The 17,337-nt window shown below is 44.8% G+C and overlaps 1 protein-coding gene across 7 annotated transcripts in view; it reads right to left on the bottom strand.

The window, feature by feature from the left end:
• Positions 1-16,861: 16,861 nt before the first annotated feature.
• Positions 16,862-17,337, bottom strand: part of AFDN (afadin, adherens junction formation factor) — a 213,834-nt gene continuing 213,358 nt past the window's right edge. For all 7 annotated transcript variants that reach the window (XM_065400880.1, XM_065400877.1, XM_065400878.1 and 4 more), the window contains one exon: positions 16,862-17,006. In XM_065400880.1, coding sequence (XP_065256952.1) covers positions 16,862-17,006 — 145 coding nt within the window. The remainder of the gene's footprint in view (positions 17,007-17,337) is intronic.

The raw sequence follows: 17,337 nt of genomic DNA, 5'->3' as shown, positions 1-17,337 counted from the left end.
ACAATAGTTTGAGAACCACTGGACTAGATGATCACAATGGTCCCCCTTTTGGGCTTGGAATCTATGAATCTACCGTTCCCTTGGCTCCAAGCCATCCTCTCCCCCCACACTGACCGAGATCACCACCATGGTTTACTGATGAACTACAGCAGGTGAATCACCCAATCAGAAAGTTAGAATGCCAGTGGCACAAAACACATTCTGAATCCCACTGCCAACAGCACAAACAACCCTTCCAGGATTATGCAATGGCAGGAAAGGAGACAATACGAGCCTTCAACTCCTCCACAATCAGTGCAGCAGAATCTCAGCCAGCAGAGCTATTCTGCATAGTGGAATAATCAATCCAGACTGCATAGTCCAGACAGACCCAAGCATCAACTACTGTGAAAAGCTGTTGGCACAATTCACTGATAGATAACAGAATACCTATGGGGCTAACTAGGAAAGAAAGTCCTGGCTGAGCAGGCTTTATCATCAACCTACCATCCCCAGACTGAGTTTGGCCACATCACACATGCCAAAACTCTAAAAGCTTTGAAAAATATTAGAGGCACAACCTGTGAAATGGATCTAAGCCCTCTTGACTGGTAAAAGGCAGTGCAGAATGGAAATGGTCAATGCCTCCTTCAGAGAAGCACAACTACCAAACTCCTTAAAAATGCAATAGTTCACTTAAACCCCATGAAGTCAATTTGATCCCAAAGATCGCTGTAACCACCATTCTGTCTTCAGTCTCTTTTTCCCGGGCAAAATAACTGAGAAAGTAGGAACCACCAGCCTCCAACACCATGTGACATCAGCCAACATCCTGGATGCCTCACAGTTGGGTTTCGGACTAGGGCACAGTACAGAGACTGTTCTAGTGGCACTAAAAGACAATCTCCTCATGGCCATGGTCTCAAGCAAGGTCTCCATGCTCATGCTACTAGACCTCTCTGCAGCCTTTGTCACAATGGACTACAAGGTACTGTACTAACCTGCCTATATGACACAGCAGAAGTAGATGGCTACAGTGCTCCAATTGTTGTTCTCCAGCAGAGCTCAGTAGTGATGGGTAATTTAATTGCTCCACCTCTCCAAAGGCCCTCATGTGCAGTGTCCCACAGGGATCCATACTAGTCTCTCCTCCTCAATATCTACACACACACCCACCTCTTGGAGGGGTGGGTGTGTGTGTCATGGACTTAACTGCTAGTGATATGCTGATAATTATTTCATTCTCACTTAATGCAACCATTGCCACTTTTAAAATGTCAGAAAACCTACAGGAAATAAACTCTTGGATGAAGGAGGAGAGGTTTCTTACCTAATAGTAACTTGAGTTCTTCAAGATGTTTTGTCCCTATGAGTGCTCCAACATAGGATGAATGCATGCCTGTGCGCTCTCAATTGGAGAATGCAAGGCTGTGTATGTGGATCCGCGCCTGTACAGAGCAGCACGGTGGGGCCTCCAAATTAGGCCATATTGGGAGGCACGGACCTGCTGCCCCTCAGTTCCTTTTTGACCGCAAAAGCACAGCCTCCACAGCCAAGGGAAGGGAGGGTGGGAGTTGGAGCACCCATAGGGACAAAACATCTAAAAGAACACAAGTTACCATATGGCAAGGGACATCTCTGTCTTTGAGTATATGTCCCTATGGATGCTCCACCATAGGACACTCCTAAGCAGTAACTCAATGAGGAGTTGGGTGCTGAGGAGGCAAGTCCAAGACAGTTCGGAGGACTGTGTCACCAAAGGTAGTATCATCGCTGGAAGCAGGTAAGATGGCATAATGCTTGGCAAAAGTATGAATAAAAAACAAAGTTACAATCCTACATATTTCTGTTATATAGCTCTACTGAAGGATGTCCCCATGAGTGGACTGAGCTCTGGTGGAATGTGCTGTTGCTCTGTGAGGGGGATGCATCCCAATGGATTCATAGCAGGTTAAGATGCAACCCAAAACCCACTTTTACAGCCTGTGAGTAGAAATAGGTTGACCCTTCATCCTCTCTGCAAATAATACAAATAGTCTAGGGGAGGCCTGGAAAGTCTTAGCCCTGTGAAAGTAGATGGTGAGGGCCCTTCTGAAGTCTAGTGTATGAAGGCTGGTCTGCTCGCTGGAGGCGTGAGCTTTTGGGTAGAACACTGGCCATGGAATCTCTTGATTAATGTGGTATTCCGACTAGACCTTCGGGAGGAATTGAGGATGAAGTTGCAGTGTAACCTTGTTTTTGTAAAAGCTGGCATATGGCAAGTCAGCCATAAAAGCACAGAGCTCTCCCATTCATCTAGCTGAAATGATAGCTATGAGGAACAAAGACTTGACTGAGAGATGGAGGAGAGAACATGTAGCCATCGGTTCAAAGGGAGGTTGTCTCCAGGCATTGAGAATCAAATTTAGGTCCTACTGGATGAGACTGGGGTTTCCCCAGAGATTTTCAATGGGTCCTTCCATTAACTGAGAGAGTCTAGAACAGGGATCGGCAACCTTTGGCCCGCAGCCCGCCAGGGTAAGCACCCTGGTGGACCGGGCCGGATTGTTTACATGCCACATCCGCAGGTTCGGCCGATCGTGGCTCCCACTGGCCGCGGTTCGCCGCTCCAGGCCAATGGGGGCTGCGGGAAGCAGCACGGGCCGAGGGATGTACTGGCTGCAGCTTCCCACCACCCCCATTGGCCTGGAGCGGTGAATGGCGGCCAGTGGGAGCCGCGATCGGCCGAACCTGCGGACGCGGCAGGTAAAAAAAAATGGCCCGGCCCGCCAGGATGCTTACCCTGGCGGGCCGCATGCCAAAGGTTGCCGATCCCTGGTCTAGAACTTTCTCAGGTACTGTGAAAGAAATTGGAGAGACTGTCACTGTTTGGGGTGTACACAGACCTTAGCCACATCTTAGTCAAGTCATTATTACATTAAATACTGAATTTTTATCTGTGAACCACTGAGATAACTATTCTCCTCTGCAGATCTTAAAGCCCAAGATAAGCATCCTCCGTCGAGAGGATTTCGCTATGGAACAATCTTCTAGAGATCAGGCCAATCCAATCTTGCTGTCTTTAGGAAATGGTGTCCGGAACTTCCTCTGTGAGAGAGCCTTCCTATCATAAGGGACACTCAGTTCAAACACCCCTTTAATTCCTAAACCCCTTCCAATCCTTGCCCCCCCCCCAAACAAACCCGAACCCTACCTCAAGCAGAGTTTTGACCGCTAAAAGGGAGACATGCCAGAGACTTCGGCCTGGTCTACACTACGAGTTTAGGTCGAATTTAGCAGTGTTAAATCGAATTAAGCCTGGACACGTCCACACGACGAAGCCCTTTTTTTCAACTTAAAGGGCCCTTTAAACCGATTTCTTTACTCCACCTCCGACGAGGGGATTAGCGCTGAAATCGGCCTTTCCGGGTCAGATTTGGGGTAGTGTGGACAGAATTCGACGGTATTGGCCTCCGGGAGCTATCCCAGAGTGCTTCATTGTGACCACTCTGGACAGCACTCTCAACTCAGATGCACTGACCAGGTAGACAGGAAAAGCCCTGTGAACTTTTGAATTTCATTTCCTGTTTGCCCAGCATGGAGAGCACAGGTGATGACTGCGCAGAGCTCATCAGCACAGGTAACCATGATGGAGTCCCAGGATCGCAAAAGAGCTCCAGCATGGACAGAACGGGAGGTACGGGATCTGCTCGCCATATGGGGAGACGAATCAGTGCTAGCTGAACTCCATAGCAGTAAACGAAATGCCAAAACATTAGAAAAAGTCTCAAAGGGCATGAAGGACAGAGGCCATAACAGGGACGCACAGCAGTGCCGCGTGAAAATTAAGGAGCTAAGGCAAGCCTACCACAAAACCAGAGAGGCAAACGGAAGGTCCGGGGCAGAGCCGCAGACATGCCGCTTCTACGCGGAGCTGCATGCCATGCTAGGGGATGCAGCCACCACTACCCCAAGCCTGTGCTTTGACTCCGTCAATGGAGAATCACGAAACACGGAAGCGGGTTTTGGGGACAAGGAAGATGATGATGAAGACATTGAAGATAGCTCACAGCAAGGAAGCGGAGAAACCAATTTCCCCAACAGCCAGGATACGTTTTTCACCCTGGACCTGGAACCAGTAACCCCCGAACCCACCCAAGGCGTGCTCCCAGACCCTGACGGCACACAAGGCACCTCTGGTGAATGTACCTTTGTAAATATTACACATGGTTTAAAAGCAAGCGTGTTTAATGATTAATTTGCCCTGGCATTCGCGGCCAGTACAGCTACTGGAAAAGTCTGTTAATGTGTATGGGGATGGAGCGGAAATCCTCCAGGACATCTCCAGAAAGCTCTCCTTCATGTACTCCCAAAGCCTTTGCAAAAGGTTTCTGGGGAGGGCTGCCTTATCCCGTCCGCCATGGTAGGACACTTTACCACGCCAGGCCAGTAGCACGTAGTCTGGAATCATTGCATAACAAAGCATGGCAGCGTATGGTCCCGGTGTTTGCTGGCATGCAGACAACCTCCATTCCTTATCTCTCTTGGTTATCCTCAGGAGAGTGATATCATTCACGGTCACTTGGTTGAAATGGGGTGATTTTATTAAGGGGACATTCAGAGGTGCCTGTTCCTGCTCGGCTGAACAGAAATATTCCCCGCTGTTAGCCATGCGGTGGGGGGGAGGGGTATAGTGATCATCCCAGAGAATTGGGTGTGAGGGGGGAGGGGGGCTAGTTGGGTTTGTGTGTGTTATGAAGGTTACAAAAGCCAAAAGACTGTGGCTTACCATGGCTGCCTGCAAGCCGAATTCTGTTGCCTGGCACTGCGTGAGTGATCTCTCACACCAAACCGGCAGGCCCTCAATATAAGAGGAAAAATGCGACCTTGTAACGAAAGCACGTGCTGTGTAATGTGAACAGCAAAATTTAACGTGAAAGAGTGTACTTATTGTTCTCTGTGTCTTTTTAACCACCTCTCCCTTTTCCTCCACCAGCTGCAAATGTTTCTCCTTCACAGAGGCTAGTGAAGATTAGAAGGAGAAAACGGCGAACTCGGGATGATATGTTCTCGGAGCTCCAGATGTCCTCCCACGCTGACAGAGCACAGCAGAATGCGTGGAGGCAGACAATGTCAGAGTGCAAAAAAGCGGGGGCGGGGGGGAGGGTCATCAAGGAGAAACAAACAGAAGTTTCACACCGTAGCCTGGCCAGTCACAAAACTGGTTTTCAAAGCTTCTCTGGTGTGCACCGTGCCCTGCTGTACTCTTCTAATCACCGTGGTGTCTGGCTGCGTGTAATCAGCGGCCAGGCGATTTGCCTCAACCTCCCACCCCACCATAAATGTCTCCCCCTTACTCTCACAGATATTGTGGAGCGCACAGCAAGCAGCAATAACAATGGGGAGATTGGTTTTGCTGAGGTCTATCCGAGTCAGTAAACTGCGCCAGCGCGATTTTAAACGTCCAAATGCACATTATACCACCATTCTGCACTTGCTCAGCCTATAGTTGAACAGGTCCTGACTACTGTCCAGGCTGCCTGTGTACGGCTTCATGAGCCATGGCATTAAGGGGTAGGCTGGATCCCCAAGGATAACTATAGGCATTTCAACATGCCCAACGGTTATTTTCTGGTCCGGGAAGAAGTCCCTTCCTCCAGCTTTTGAAACAGACCAGAGTTCCTGAAGAAGCGAGCATCATGTACCTTTCCTGGCCATCCCACGTTGATGTTAGTGAAACGTCCCTTGTGATCCACCAGGGCTTGCAGCAGCATTGAAAAGTACCCTTTTCGGTTTATGTACTTGCTGGCTTGCTGCTCCAGTGACAAGATAGGGATATGGGTTCCGTCAATCGCCCCACCACAGTTAGGGAATCCCATTGCAGCAAAGCCATCCACTATGACCTGCTCGTTTCCCAGAGTCACTACCCTTGATATCAGCAGCTCTTTGATTGCGTTTGCTACTTGGATCACAGCAGCCCCCACAGTAGATTTGCCCACTCCAAATTGATTCCCGACTGACCGGTAGCTGTCTGGCGTTGCAAGCTTTCACAGGGCTATCGCCACTCACTTCTCAACTGTGAGGGCTGCTCTCATTCTGGTATTCTGGCGCTTCAGGGCAGGGGAAAGCAACTCACAAAGTTCCATGAAAGTGCTCTTACGCATGCGAAAGTTTCGCAGCCACTGGGAATCGTCCCACACCTGCAACACTATGCGGTCCCACCAGTCTGTGCTTGTTTCCCGGGCCCAGAATCGGCATTCCACGGCATGAACCTGCCCCATTAACACCATGATTTGCACATTGCTGGGTCCCGTACTTTGTGAGAGGTCTATCTCCATGTCTATTTCTTCATCACTCTCGTCGCTGCGCTGCAGTCGCCTCCTCGCCTGGTTTTGCCTTGGCAGGTTCTGGCTCTGCATATACTCCAGGATAATGCGCGTGGGTGTTCATAGTGCTCATAATTGCAGCGGTGATCTGAGCGGGCTCCATTATCCCAGTGCTATGGCATCTGGGCTCAAAAAAGCCGCGAAACGGAGGGAGGGAGGGGCGACTGACGACATGGCTTACAGGGAATTAAAATCAACAAAGGTAGCTGTGCATCAGGGAGAAACACAAACACAAACAACTGTCACACAGAATGGCCCCCCCAAAGATTGAACTTAAAACCCTGTGTTTAGCAGGCCGTTGATTTCACGGGGGGAGGGGGAAACAAATGAATACAGAACAAATCTGGTCCATCTATCTTTTACATCTTAGGCTGGCAGCAGACGGTGCAGCATGACTGATAGCCATCAGCATCTTCTGGGTGCTTGGCAGAAAATGCTGCATTACAATTGCTAGCCATCATCGTCAAGATGGTGCAATAGGACTGCCGGCAGGACTGAGTCTCCAGAAGACAACACGTCTGCCCAGGCGCCTCTGACCGAATTCACTGAGGAGTACGACGATGACGGATACCAATCGTAATACAGCATCTGCTACCAAAAGGCAATTAGCTGCTGCTGTGTAGCAATGCAGTACCACGTCTGCCGGCACCCAGATGACATATGGTGATGGTGAGCTGAGATGAGCTGAGCGGGCTCCATGCTTGCCGTGGTATGTCGTCTGCACAGGTAACCCAGGAAAAAAGGCGCAAAACGATTGCCGTTGCTCTCACGGGGGGGAGGGGGCCTGACGAGATGTACCCAGAATCCCCCGCGACACTGTTTGTGCCTCATCAGGCATTGGGATCTCAACCCAGAATTCCAATGGGCGGCGGAGACTGCGGGAACTGTGGGATAGCTACCCACAGTGCAATGCTCCGGAAGTCAACGCTAGCCTCGGTATTGTGGATGCAGTCCGCCGACTTAATTTGCTTAGAGCATTTATGTGGGGACACACACAATCGACTGCATAAAAATTATTTCTAAACAACCGACTTCTATAAATTCGACCTAATTTCGTAGTGTAGACATACCCCTCATGAAGTCCATTAGGGACTTCGCTGTTGCTATCCATTTTACATGGAAAGCATTCAGATACTTCACTGATGGGTGGCAGTATAAAACCCTACAATAATGGAAGTACTCAGGATCAGGTGCATAAGCTACTAATGCTCTTCACATTAACCCTAACACAGTGAGCATTAGATTAATCAGCTCCCCATCCAGCATTATAACATGAGAGTGTATATATTATGGCCTTCCTGCATGCAGTAACTAGAAACTAAAAGGATGGAAATGACCACTGACAGTCTGCCAAACAGTGACCCTGATTCTGCCCCTGCAGCACCAAACCTATGAGACTGTCACCACTGGATATCATTGGATTCTTTTTGTACTGCATACAAGATAGCAAATTGGCTGAGTGCACTTGATAGTAATCAGAGACTGCAGTTTTGTACACACAATCATTGAAGCTTTACAAAACATCTGACCATTTGATCTCATTACTGCTTCCTAGTAAAGTGATGTTCAATAAATAAACTTCAAGGACATGGATCCATGTTTCATTTTGTTTAAACGACTCACACTGTTTCAAACAGACATACTTTTATTTTCAACCAGGAGGTTGAACAGAATGGCCAATAAATGCTTGAACAAATCCTTCACAAGTTTTGACAGTACCTTTTAGCCTCTAAATGACCCAGCGCTCACACACTTGCCAGTGCAACTCTCTATAGCAGATGGTAGTTTTTTCTCTAAGCTGAGAGACAACTGGGTTACTTACTGGTACCTGGAATTCTCCATGCAATCACATTCACTCATGCACAGTATTCAGCCAGAGAGCCATTAAAATTTAAAATACAAAATGTAGATTATGGGATTCATAAATGCACTGAACAGCACATTTTCCATCACACCTGATAGTAGACCACTCTTCAGTAGCTGCTTACCTGCTTGATGTGAGAAAAGCTATTGACATGAAACTTTGCCTTGCATTTCTTTATCTCTTTTCTTCTTGTTCATTATACAGACATGGTCACTTAAATGTGTATCTTGAAGTCACATGGGGAAAAAAAAGTTTCCTTGTAAGGCAGTATCACATTCAAGTGAACACGGTTGTAGTCTGTTGTGATTGCTAGAGTTTCAAGGTTTCCCATCCCCAGTACTGTAAGACCCACCATGTTTGTTTGTTTGTTTAAATAGAAGCCAGATCCACCCAGAAAATGTGGAATTCTGGTCTGAGCCTGGACAGCCCGCAGGACTAACACTTAGCCTGAAATATAGCACTGTCTTCAAAACACTGTACAAATGTTAATTAAGATGTTCATAACAGATTAGCACTCCCTGTGCCTTAGGTGCCTGGATCCTGATCTTTTGCCAAGCTATTTTTGTTGATCCCTTGAGCTGTATTGGATAAGTGTTAAATGCTTTCTCCTTCTGGTTTTGTAAAACCCGTCTTCTAACATTGTTTGAGACATATCCAGTAAGAGGATTTTTTCCCCCTAACTATGATCATAACTTCATACTGGAATAACCAGTTGTCATGCTGCAGCCATAGCATGGGAATTGTGGGCTGCAGATTAATTTAAAACTAGTGAGGGGGAGATCAGAAATAAGTCAAGAATCCATTTTTGGGTTTAGTTCTTACAAAAAAATAGGTTATCAAGACATGAGGGTACACCCATTCAGGTAATAAATCTCTCTTTCAAAGACCCAACTTTTTTGTTAACTCTAGCCTGAGCTGAACTCTAGGCTAAATCGAGGTCTGGCCCAGACTGACAAACCTAGCTTTGGGAGACCAGATTTATAGCCCCATTACTGTACTTCCTTTAGGGCACATCTACACTGCCATCAGGAGGGGTGAGTGCAGCACATGTAGCCATTCCTGAGCTAGCTTTGATTGCACTAGATCACTAAAAAGAACAGTCTAGCTGCTTGAGTACAGCTACATTGCGATTTTTAGTGAGCTAGCCAGAGGTGCAGTCTTTCTAAGTTGCTGGGGGGTGCTTGACCCCCGCTCCACCCCAGGCCCTGCCCCCAAACCCCCTCCCCTGAGCACGTCTCACCCTCACTCCTCCCCCTACCCTCCAGCACTTCCTGCATGCTGCTGAACAGCTGATCTGCAGCGGGAGGGGGATCTACTGATGGGGGGAGCACCCACTGATTTTCTATTTATTTATTTATTGCATGGGTGCCATGGAGTCGGCGCCTATGCAGCTAGCCCAATCAAAGCTAACTTGAGTACGTCTACATGTGTTGCAATCACAACTCCTGAGTGCAGTGTAGACATACACTAAGCTTCAGCCACTTAGCCCTCATGCACCCTTTCCGTGCATGCCCTCATCTCTCTCTCTCCCCCATTACCCCTTTTTTCCCTTTAGTACTAAAAAGTAGTTTCCACACCTTAGCTTCCCATAGGCAGAAGGATGTAAGAGGCCTGCAACACCAGCCACCCAAAACAAGAGATAGAACAGAGAAACCAGGCAATAACAAATGAGCATGTGCAGAGCGGTCAAGTGTCATGCATGTAGCAGCCCTGTCTGCATTTCCAGAACCCAGCTGGATTGTCATGCATCCCGCTGGGCTGCAGACAATAGCTGTAGCAGCTCCTTCCCAACCACCAGAGGCCACTAGTCTAATGGGCTCTCTTCAGCTGCCTTGGCAGGCTTTGGTTTCCCTGATATGGAGTTCCGCCATCAGTTGGTGGTCACGTACTTCCTGGGCTCTGTGATGCTGCAATTGGGCCAGTATCCCTGCAGTTGTCGCCTTTGTGGCATCTGTGGAAGGAGGTGTGATGCTGACAGACCAGCTCAGTGTGACGCTGACAGACAAGCTCAAATCAAAGCCATAGGCCAATTCACTTGTGTGTGAATATCAAGGAAATGTTAAGTGGGCTAGGAGGCATATGGCTATTAATTTGTGTGTGGATATAAAAAATGTTCATGTCATTGTCTTCACTTACCTATAACTGGTTATTGTTGTAGATATTATTGTTTACTATCACATTACATTATGTGTGCCCTGGACTTACTTAACCCTAAATCAAAGGTGTATTTACTTGATGCTTAAACTTCATGAAAACTAACAAAAGACTGTTTGGATTGCTGTAACTGAATGCATTACGTATGCATCTAATTGGATTGCCTATCAAACAGGATTGGAGCCTTGGAACTGTAAATGAAGAAGCATGCTAACTTCAGAGCATGGGTCATTGTGTTCGACAGTGGGAAATCCACAGGCCCAGTCTGCATTTAGTCAACAAAGGAAGAGCACATGCTGAGGTGGAGACATTTGCCAGATTGCTTTCTGGAGAAAACAGCTATAAAAATAAATCCGGGGGATGATCCTGTATCTCTAGACTGATGGATTCTGACAGGGTGGAATACTGAGCGATTTGACAGAGATCCCTAGAGCTATTCTAGGTAATCCTGAGAGATTTATGGAAAATTACTACATCTCTGCTATCACATTGGATTTACAAACTGACTCCCTTGGTTAATGTATTTTATCTGCTTTAACCTCTCAATAACTCATTTCTTTTTCTTAGCTAATAAACCTTTAGTTAGTTTATTAGAGAGATTGGCTGCCAGCGTTGTCCAGAGTATCCATTGACCTGGGGTAAGCGACCAACCCTTTGGGATTAGGAGTAACCTAATGTGAGGTGATTTTGGGTTTTAATAACCTTTCATCAGAAAGTCTAGTTTGTCTGGTGGCAAGATGCGCTGGAAAGCCGAAGACCATTTGTGACTACAGGTGAGACTAATATAGTGATCCAGAAGTACATACCTGTTACTGGCTTGGTGAAATCTAATTATAGAATATACCACCAGTTTGGGGTGTCTGCCCTGTTTTCTGACAGTTTGACCTGAGATTAGCACACCCAGTTATGAGCTACTCTACACAGTGTGAAAGGAGGGTCCTTGGGCAACACTGCCTTTTCTTCCCCGGCACCTGGTCAAAACTTAATGCAAACAAACTTTCAAGGTCTTTTTTCCACAGGACCATCATAGAACTGTGGTTCACTCATTGTGGCTATTCTTTAAAGCTATCAATATCTAGTTTTAACTTTTAACAGTGTTGGGGCTATGATCTATACACTTAATTGACATGTTGAATGTGAATCCTGTCAACTATGCCAGTGTCAAGCTGTCCTGCAGTGGCTCAAGAGCACAAGTACGAACCTCAGGGCAAACTGTAGGAAACAGGGCACAAATTCCAAATTGATGGTGAGTTCTATACTTAAGTTTCACCAACCAATTATCAAGTGTAAACTCCTCAGACACTAACAGCCTTGACACGGAGTCACAAACAGTCCCCTTGGGTATTCCGATCTGTCTTGTCACCGTGATAAGCCTGCCTTTTTTGACTGCTGGTCCCTTACACCAAGGATCACAGCAATATTCAGGTTACTCCCAGTCCCAAAGCACCAGTCACTTACCCCAGGTCAATTGCACTTTAGATCTCACACTAAAGAGAACGCTTGTAGCTAATCCTATAAGAAAAGAGAAAGAAACAAAAGTGTTATTTACAAGGTTAAAGAGGGTGTGTGTGTGTGTGTATGTATATATATACACATATATATATACACACACACACACACACACACACACTCACTCTCCTATGTGAGTTCCAATTTCAAAAAGTAATAGATGCTCTATAATAAACAAGCGCTATATGTCCTTTAGGGCCGTGATTTTCACTTTTTTCTGGGGACCCAGTTGAAGAAAATTGTTGATGCCTGTGACTCAATGGAGCTGGGGATGAGGGGTTTGGGGTGTGGGAGGGGGTCAGGGCTGGGGAGGAGGGGTTTGGGGTGCAGGAGGGGGTTCTGGGTTTGGGGAGGGCTCAGGGCTGGGACAGGCGGTTGGGGTTGCAGGAGGGGGTCTGGGCTGGGGATGAGGAGTTTGGGGTGCAGGAAGAGGTTTTGGGGGGCTCAGGGCTGGGGCGTGGACTTACCTCTGGCAGCTCCCAGTCAGCGGTGCAGCTGTGATGCAGTCAGACTTCGCGTCTGTCCTGGCACCGCGTACCACACTGTGCCCTGGAAGAGGCCAGCAGCAGGTCCAGCTCCTAGGTGGAGACGTACAAGCAGCTCCGCATGGCTCTCACGCGCAAGCACTGTCCCCCACCCAGCTCCCCACGGTGCTCGGGCAACATATGGAGCCCTGTGGCCCCCCAGCCTAGAAGCCGGACCCGCTGCTGGCTGCTTTCGGGGAGCAGCACTGTGTCGGAACAGGTAGGCACTAACCTGCCTTAGCTGGGCAGCATCGCTGATGGGACTTTTAAAGTCCTGGTCGGCGGTGCTGACCGGAGCCGCTAGGGTCCCTGGGTGCTGAGCAAGGCGACCCAGTGCCTTACATGCTGCGACCCAGTACTGGGTCGCAACCCAAATTTTGAAAAACACTGCTTTAGGGCTAACCCAGGCTAAGCACTGGGGATCTTCAGCTTATGCCTGGGGATCTTCAGCTTATGCCTGGGGATCTTTGCCTCCCATCCCAAGTCCAAACAGCATAAAGATATTGTTGTTAAGGGTTTTTATACCCTGCCCTCTTTCTGCTTTGAGCTGCAAACTCAGCTGACTGGAGGAATTCACTTGCAAGAGGTATTCATAGAGATGGGGCGAGTAAACAAGAAAGTATTTTGTCCTATTTAACGTTCCACTCTAGTTTGGCTGGTGTCAGTGGGCCTTCCTTGTTTGGCAGGACATAACACCTTCTGCCAGGGATCAGCATGTCAGACTAGTTCATGTCTCTCCTGTCTGGTGATTTACAGTTACAGAGGCTTACCAATGCAAACATTACTCAACTATTACCTTATAATATGGGATACAAATGCTATAAGTTAGATTAATGCAGGCAGCAATTTACAAGCATTCCATGAAGTCTAAACACTGAACACACACTTGTAATTCTAATACTATTACAGCAATAGTAACACACAGATGAGCCCAACAGAATCCAGCAATGTATTTGTTGGTATTCAATTGAGGCTTGGGGACTTTGGCATGAGCTGGCACCTGACCTGCCAGCACCACAGATACTAATAGCTAAATCTTTCCAGGAATCACAACAATGGATTAAGTTTGTTTAATCGTGGTAACACATGCTACGTCATGGAGGGTCCACTACTGAATTACTGGTACCTGTGCACCATTTAATGATATATTTTTTTCAATGTTATAATAAATGCTTCTTTTTCCCTCTGGAGGTATGGTGTTTGATTTTTCAAACAGGTTGTTATTTTAGGAACATTTTCTGAATATGGAAGTTGTGCCTTCATTTTGGCAATGAGAAACGCCTGTATTTATGTCCTCTCATTGCTCGTTTTTCCCCAAAATTTTCAGGGCTAGTCTAAAGATTTCTTACAGAAAAGCACCATGCACATACGTGGTATTGGATATGAAAACTGCTGGAAAGGCTCTGGTTCTTAGGAAATGCATGAACTAACCTCCCTCAATGCAGTTCTATAAGAAACAGGAAGCTGGCGTGGAGGGGAGTGGGAAGAAATAGTTTTATAAAATTACATGTTAGAAGTATCTTTTTTAAAGATACAGAAATTTACACTGTACACTGTGATCAAGTCACCTATCTTGGATAAACTAATACATTGACCTTCATAACTCTCTCACTACTTGTTCTTTCTGCTCTTTACTGAAGACTTTCTCAAGTGTGGATGCTAGAATTGGACACAGTGTTCCAGGAATGGCCTCCTAATGCCATATACAGAGGTAATACCACCTTTCTACTCTATTTGATATTCCTCTGCTTATAGAATTGTGTTCGTTCTTAATGCACTGCAAGGTTATGTTCAACTGGTTATCAACCATGACCCGCAAGTCCTTTTCAATGTCACTGCATTGAAAGATAGTGTCTCCCATCTTATAACTGCAATCTACATTCTTTGTCCCTAGATGTACGACTTTCCATTTGGATGGATTAAAATATGCCATTCACTTTACCAACCAATCTAAGTCAATCTGTAAAACTGACCTGTCCACATCGTTAATCACCCCTCCAATGTGTGTGTCAATTTCCAATTTTTCCAGTAATGATTTTATATTTTTGGTCCAGATTATTGATTAAAATAGTGAATTGCATTAGGCCAAGAACAGATCCTGTGGGATCTCACTTGAATCAATCTCATTGGATGATTCCCCATTTAAAATTACTTTTTGAGATCTATCAGTTAACCAGTATTTACTCTAATGTAGGCTACACTGATTTTGTACATACTTTTTTTAAAGCAAGTTATGTATCTATTCTTTGAATACCTATAGGGTAGCTGTATAATAAAGAGTATTAGTAATTTATGGCATGAATGTGTTAATACAGTATTAAATAAAAAAAACAATTACAGAAAGTTCTATAAAACGTAATGTTAAATACAATACAAAGTTTATTAAAAATAGGTTGCAAGTGAAATACAGTAGAAATGGGAAACTACAGCAGTTTTCATGTTTTTCCATAATAATGCACAGACAAATATGAAAAGCACTTTTACACATATTCACACTTGACCCGAATGCCCAATAGCGGCCAAATCCACTCAACTGAAGGTTTATATGTATTTTTTTGCTAAGCCTTTTCAGATTCTAGCAGCAACAGTATTCCAGCCACAGCATAAATTTTTTTTCTGAAGAAAAGAGTATTTGTCACTGTAAGGCTGCTAGTGTTCTCAAGATAAATTGGGAGAGGCTTGCTTTTCCTGATTAACAGACACAGCAAGCATGCAAATCCTTCATTAACACTTTGAATCAGTTTAATCTCCTACTTCATATTTAACAGGTGAAACGGTAAAAGCACACTTTCAAATAAGAAACCTGAAATATGTAAAAAACAAATATTTACACTCCAATTTTCATTAACTTGCATTTATTTATCATACAACTCTTATTAAAAGTGATTTCTTTTCTAAGGCAGTGAAAGTCTACCCCTCTGTATTTGGAAGTGTGCATAATTCCCTAAATATATATTTATAAGAGAACAATATGATACAGAAAAATCATCTAAAGCCCAATTTAGGGCTTTGCAAATAGAAAATTTGTTTGGAATCACAATAATATATTTTGTCTTAACGTCACACAAAGAGAAAAACTCTGATGAGGTCCTTATCCCCAACATCAGCCATATATGCATAGCTGAAGAAACAACAGTGGGAGGAACAAAAAGAATTCAACAATTTAAAATTAAATAAGGCTATTATAATGTGTAAAAATAGCTTGAACTGCTGAGAAGATTCTCTACAGTATATAACAATATAAGAGGATGCAAGTAAAACCAGATACATGAAGGACAGCTTGACTAGCACTACTTTCTCAATATTAATAATGGTGGTGTGCTGTCAGGATAATAAGTCAAGCCATCTCACTGACAAATTCATATTCGCAGCCAGCAACATCATATTTGATATTTCAAATAACAGGACTGTATGCTATGCCATTTTTCTTCTCTAAAAGTAGTATGTAGCTCAGCTGCTATAACAAACTCCATCAATGATGCTCTGTGGCTATTTGCTTAATACTCTCTATTCTACCCTCCTTGGAAAATGCATGCCGTAGTTCTGTTAGCTTTGGACCTGGAATCATTACCTCCATCTTGAACATTTAACATTTTGGTCCTAGCTATGATAGGGCCACTAAGGTAGCCTATTATCTATTGCTTGTTGTAGTCTGTTCTTTCAATACAGTGTTAAACAAAACAAAACCCTAAGGTTTTTCATCTCCACAGTTTTTTTTTGTTTGTTTTTTTGTTTTTTTTTTTTAAAAGGAGGTTTGTAAACCAGACACTTCATTTACAAGAGGGATGTATTTATGTATATGCTTTTCCATGGTTATGGATTAAACAGTTTCTGTTATGCATCCATTTTAGACCCAAACAAAACACCTACAGGATTAAAACTGTTTCACTCGAAGACTTTATCCTGTTACTCTAATGCTAGGTAATGATAAGAGGTTTGTACTGATATGATAATAGTCTGTATGAACAGCATACAATATGTCAAACTTGTATATATAAATTAGACCTTTGTAAAACAGCCCAGAGATTGGCTTCTGTGTCAAACAACCTATAGATATTAACAGCTAGTGCACAGATTAATTTAGGCAGTTCAAACTATTCTCACTCTCTCTGCTCAGCAGCTAAAACAAAGTATGTCTGTAAAAGACCAGGAAACAGAACTTATCTTTGACAAGTGCTACTTGGTCTATTGCAGAAAAAGTTAACCCCCAAAACAAAAGAAAAAAGTGACCTTCACGTGATTCATAGAATTAAAATTTTACAGTGCTTTAATTGTATAAACCACAAGCTCTTGGTAAAGTAATCAGTATTCTTGCTATTGCAACATCTCTAAATCTCAATTAACAGTCTTGGATACAGAGGAATCAAACTCACTCTTCACAGACAATACACCCTCGTCTTGAACAGCCCCATCCCATTCCCTTCTTTTAGAGATCTTTCAGTAACATTTGATAAGGTGCTTTTGTCTTATTTTGTGTTCAACTCATTTTCCAGTTCCATTAATTTCCTAGAAGCCTTTACTTTATTGGATACGTCCTGGCCCTGGGAAAAAAGTCGTTGGCGCTCCCTGAATGTCAAGTTCTCTGGTGCTCCAGGTAAATCTGTATCTTGACTGGAAGAAACAAAAGGTTTGTTACAAAACTTAATTTTAAACATCCTTTTCTATCAAAGCTTTGCATCCATCTCATCTTATCTGGTGCCCTCTTGCCTTCGAACGGGAAGATCTAGATTCAAGTCCTGCAAGGCTCTTTCTTAATGCGGACACTACAGGGCTGGCATTCAGATGAGCCATTAAACAGAGGTCACTTATGACGATCTCTGGTAGTTGAACATGTGGATGAGATTACCTGGCACTTTTCAAAAAGGATGAAAGGGTAACTAAGGCCTAGTCTACACCAGAAAAGGTTTGCTAATAGAGCTATACTGGCAAGCCCTCCTTATAT

The sequence above is a fragment of the Emys orbicularis genome, chromosome 3, assembly GCF_028017835.1.
Source record: "Emys orbicularis isolate rEmyOrb1 chromosome 3, rEmyOrb1.hap1, whole genome shotgun sequence".
NCBI classification, from domain to species: Eukaryota; Metazoa; Chordata; order Testudines; family Emydidae; genus Emys; species Emys orbicularis.
The sequence above is the reverse complement of the archived record's forward strand: the minus strand, read 5'-3'. Positions and strand labels throughout refer to the sequence as shown.